Source organism: Rhinatrema bivittatum, unplaced genomic scaffold (genome assembly GCF_901001135.1).
Source record: "Rhinatrema bivittatum unplaced genomic scaffold, aRhiBiv1.1, whole genome shotgun sequence".
NCBI classification, from domain to species: domain Eukaryota; kingdom Metazoa; phylum Chordata; class Amphibia; order Gymnophiona; family Rhinatrematidae; genus Rhinatrema; species Rhinatrema bivittatum.
Genome location: NW_021821133.1, coordinates 20,888 through 25,860, shown reverse-complemented (window position 1 = coordinate 25,860; position 4,973 = coordinate 20,888). Strand labels below are relative to the sequence as shown.

The following is a 4,973-nucleotide window of genomic DNA, read 5'->3' as shown; positions in this document are numbered from 1 at the left end:
AATAAAAAATGGTGGGATACTTATACAGTGTTTATGGAGAAATGGTTTAAAGAACTTGTATAATAGGTTGGAATGGTATTTTTCGGGTTGGGCCTTGTGGTCCTTGCAGAATTTCCAGTTGTTAGCTTCAGCAGGATATGAATTTAGGTTGCAACGTTTTCTTAAAAAAGCTTTTACCAGCATAGCTCCACAACTATGGAATATGTTACTAATTGCAATAGAATCAGAACTGAACTATCAAAAATTCCGGAAACATGTTAAGGCTCTCCTGTTCCCTAGTGCTTGAGTAGGGTGGGGTTGCAGTGGTAAAGAATTTAGCAGTGAAGAGGGTGAATACGTTTGTTCTTTGTTTTTATATTTTTTATGGATGTTTCTATTGTAAACTGCTCTGATAGTTTTGCTTATGGTGTGGTAACAACATTTTTAAATAGAACAAAGAACACTGATCATTTTAGTAGCCACCCTCTAGACCAATTCCCACTGATTTATATCTTTTGAAGGTATGGTCTCCAGAATAGTACACAGTAGAGATGTGAATCGTGTCCTCGATCGTCTTAACGATCGATTTCGGCTGGGAGGTGGAGGGAATCGTATTGTTGCCATTTGGGTGTTTAAAGTATCGTGAAAATCGTTAAAATCGTGAGCCGGCACACTAAAACACCGTAAAACCCACCCCCGACTCTTTAAATTAAATCCCCCACCCTCCCGAACCCCCCCAAAATGCCTTAAATTACCTGGGGGTCCAGCGGGGGTCCGGAACAGCCTCCTGAAATCGAATCGTGTTGTCTTCAGCCAGCGCCATTTTGCGCCGCCATTTTGAAAAATGGCGGCGCAAAATGGCGCCGGCCATAGACGACATGATTAGACTGCAGGAGGTTGTTCCGGACCCCCGCTGGACTTTTGGCAAGTCTTGTGGGGGTCAGGAGGCCCCCCCAAGCTGGCTAAAAGTCCCTGGGGGTCCAGGAGCTTGGAGGGGGCCTCCTGACCCCCACAAGACTTGCCAAAAGTCCAGCGGGGGTCCGGAGCGACCTCCTGCAGTCGATCTCCTGCCGGTGCCATTTTCCGTATGGAAAAACGATTCACGGCAGGAGATCGCTCCCAGACCCCCGCTGGACCCCCAGGGACTTTTGGCCAGCTTGGGGGGGGCCTCCTGACCCCCACAAGACTTGCCAAAAGTCCAGCGGGGGTCCGGAACGACCTCCTGAAGTAGAATCGTGTTGGTCTATGGCTGGCGCCATTTTGCGCCGCCATTTTGCAAAATGGCGGCGCAAAATGGCGCTCGCTGAAGACAACACGATTCGATTGCAGGAGGTCATTCTGGACCCCCGCTGGACCCCCAGGTAATTTAAGGCATTTTGGGGGGGTTCGGGAGGTTGGGGGATTTATTTGAAAGGGTCGGGGTGGGTTTTAGGGTGTTTTAGTGTGCCGGTTTTCCTGCCCTCCCCCTTCCCCCGATTTACGATTTTTTGACGATAAATCGGGGGAATTGTTATTGTATCGTGGCTCTAACGATTTTTAACGATTTAAAATATATCGGACGATATTTTAAATCGTCAAAAAATGATTCACATCCCTAATATGTACTTATAGTCACATTGTAGTTGAGGTATTGCCAGGAATGGGTTGAATTAAGATAGAAAAATACATGCATAGATTTGGATTTTCAAAACTATACCTATTGGTTTGGTTGGAATAAGTACCCATAGAAAAAAAATCACATACCCACTTGGGTTCTTTCTCCTTTGATAGTTCCCAAAGTGAAAATGTGCTGGTACTATCGTTTTGAAAACTGGTGCAAAGACATATCTGCGGATTTTGAAGAAATGCAGATCATTTGAAAATCTTGCCATACACTGATTCAGTGAACCTACAGTTTCTTCATGGTTTTCTCAAATCAAGAGGTGATTCTGTTTTAAAGAGATACTCACATCTCTTCTCATAAGCAGTGGAGAAGAGGGCAGTTTTCAGACAGAATATCTGAAGAAGGAAAATGCTGGTGAGGGGAAAGGATTCCAATGAGTTATGTCAGATAGAGAGTGGCCACAATGGAGAATGATCTGCATCCAGCAATGGACTGAGTATGTGTTGTGAAAGAGAAGAAAAGTATTAGACGAGTGGACAGAAAGGGAAAGGATGTATAGAAATTCTAGCACAAAGTGGAAGAATGAATTAGAATAAGAGAACAAAAAGGGGCTTAGGATGAAGAAAAGCTTGAATTTAGATATATATTGGGAATAAGAAAGAGCATAATTTCAAGCAATACCTCAATCAATATTTAAAACAGTTATAAAAATGCATTATTAACTAATATTTATAAAGTCAAAAACTGATCTGTAAATTTAAGAGGAGGGATCACCCCATCATTTCACTGATAATCTGAATGGTAAATGATTTTGCCTTATTTTTATTCCTGCAGGTATTATCACTAAATGGAAACTGAAAATTGCACCAGTGTGACATCATTCATTCTCTTGGGAATGTCAGATCTTCCAAATTATCGGATCACTCTGTTCTTGGTGTTTATAACTATGTACCTTCTTAACTTGCTAGGAAATATTGTTATGCTTGTATTAATAATCACTGACCCTCAACTTCAAACCCCAATGTATTTCTTCCTCAGTAATTTGTCCTTTGTGGACATGTGTTTGGTCTCTGTCACTGTCCCCAAACTACTGGCCAACTTCCTTTCTAAGAGTAAAATAATTTCTTACTCAGGCTGTATTGCACAGCTGTATTTCTATATTGTTATGGTGATTAATGAATGTTTTCTCCTATCAGTTATGGCATATGACCGGTATGTGGCCATCTGTAATCCTCTCCGTTATAGAATGGTGATGAGCAGGATATTCTGTAACCTGTTGGTAGCAAGTTGTTGGACCATTTCTCACCTCCATTCTTTATTGCACACTTTGTTGATATCTCGGTTGTCCTTCTGCAAGTCAAATATCATCGATAACTTCTTCTGTGACATCCCACCATTGCTAAAGCTCTCCTGCTCTGATATCTCCACCAATGAGCTAGCAATTTTTGTTGAAGGAGCCATGGTAGCAACAGGAGCCTTCCTCTGCATATTCATCTCTTACATCCGCATTATTTCTGCCATACTAAACATCCGGTCTGCTGAGGGGAAACGCAAAGCCTTTTCCACCTGCTCCTCTCATCTCATTGTAGTCACATTGTTCTTTGGGTCTGCTTTTTTTACCTACTATCAGGCCTCTTCTAGCTATAACCATGAGAGGAACAGATTCATGACTGTGATATACACCATCGTCACACCAATGCTGAACCCATTCATCTATAGTCTCAGAAACAATCTTGTGAAGGGAGCTCTAAGACGTGCACTTGGTAGATGGAAAAGACCTGTTCATTAAATGGAAAGCCTCTGCTATAAATAATGTATTTATTTATTTATTTATTTAAAATTCTTATGGTCTACATACATGGGAGAATATAACTTGTTCTATTCTGATTATAGCAAGTAAAACATATATACATTTTTTAAAATAAAACATCACAAACAAAACAAATAAATTAGGCTTAAAAGACAAATAAGGGCATAATAAAAATAGAGGTAGGTAAAAAACAGACTCAAATTTAGTTCAAAGCTTCAAAAGTTTGAGCAAAATAGAAAACTTTAACCTGTTTTCTAAAACATTGAAGGGTATGTAATTTATAGTATATTTGAGAGTATAATAGTGTAAGGTGATAGCAGCTGTGAAGATTATGGGATAGGAATCAGATAGGCTCCAAGTATAAGGCAGATTTTTAAAGCCTTCTACGCGAAAAAAAGGCCAGATATGCATATAAGTGGGCTGCACGGGAGCTATGCAAATTTTAAATAGCCGGAAAAAGCACCTATACACTTTGCTACACTGATCTGGAGAATACGTTTCTCAACTCCACATGTGTTAAAAATAAAAAACAACAGAGCTCAGCCTTATGAGTAGATTTTCAAAAAGTTGCACACATGAAAAATATGGGTTACGCGCTTGGCCGGGCCTTGTGTGCGCTGCACGCATTTTCAAAGTGGCCTGGCCACATACATCCGATTCCGTGTAGAAGTGCTGGGCCAAAGGAAAAGGGCGAACCGGGGAGGCGGAGAGATGGGGAGGGGCGGGGCTGGAGGTGGCCGGTACAGAGGTCATTTGCCGCTGTACTGGGAAAGGGATTGCTGGCACGCACGCTTTTTTTAAAAATCTACCCCTTAATGTGGCTGCTGCTTGAAAGTGTAAAGGCATGGTCTGTTCAACTTAGTACTTTGAAAGATAAACTGAAGCAAGAAACACAAGAATGGTTATCTGCTGCCCAGCTGGCAGAAGATAGACTACAGAGTGAAAAGCATGAGGTTGATTTACTTGTAAAGCTTAAAATTGCCAGTAACCATAAAGAGACTGTAAAGTCTGAAATTACCCATTTAGCTGCACATTTCTGTACCGAGGGTCTGGTTTTAAAGTCTGACATTTCCTGATTAAAAGGAACAGTTACTTGATAAAGAAGATGAGATAGCAACCCAAAGGGACCACAGTACACCTAAATTCCCCTCTGATGAGAGGAATGTAGAAACCAAGGGGGAGAGTAGAGAAAGTAATCCAGCAGGGAGGGGGTGTGAGGATGTTGCCACTGTTATGCATCCCTGATAAGATGTTAAACTGTAGACCTGTAATTAATCAGGAGCCTCAGCTAGGCCCTAAAACTCAGTCAATACAATTTCACGGTATTTTCTTTCAATATAGAAAAATGGTCTATATAGCTAAGAATTGTTACAGTACAGGCTGCCAGATTTCATATTCAGTACCTAATTCCCCTTCTTCCAACAGACTCTGGGATTATCTCCAGACAGCAGATGGGGCTGGCTGACCCCATTCCTTCTACATTCTATATGGCAAACCTAGCACTTGCTTAAACAGTGTGGTTTCTGGCCTCAGCTGATCATTTGAAATTGAAGCACAATTAGTTGCTGAGTGCTAAAAATA

The 4,973-nt window shown here is 41.4% G+C and overlaps 1 protein-coding gene across 1 annotated transcript; it reads left to right on the top strand.

The window, feature by feature from the left end:
- Nucleotides 1–2,429: 2,429 nt before the first annotated feature.
- Nucleotides 2,430–3,371, top strand: LOC115082481 (olfactory receptor 1G1-like). The gene has a single exon (XM_029586703.1). It carries the CDS (start codon nucleotides 2,430–2,432, stop codon nucleotides 3,369–3,371), a length of 942 nt encoding a protein of 313 aa, XP_029442563.1.
- The last annotated feature ends 1,602 nt before the right edge of the window (nucleotides 3,372–4,973 follow it).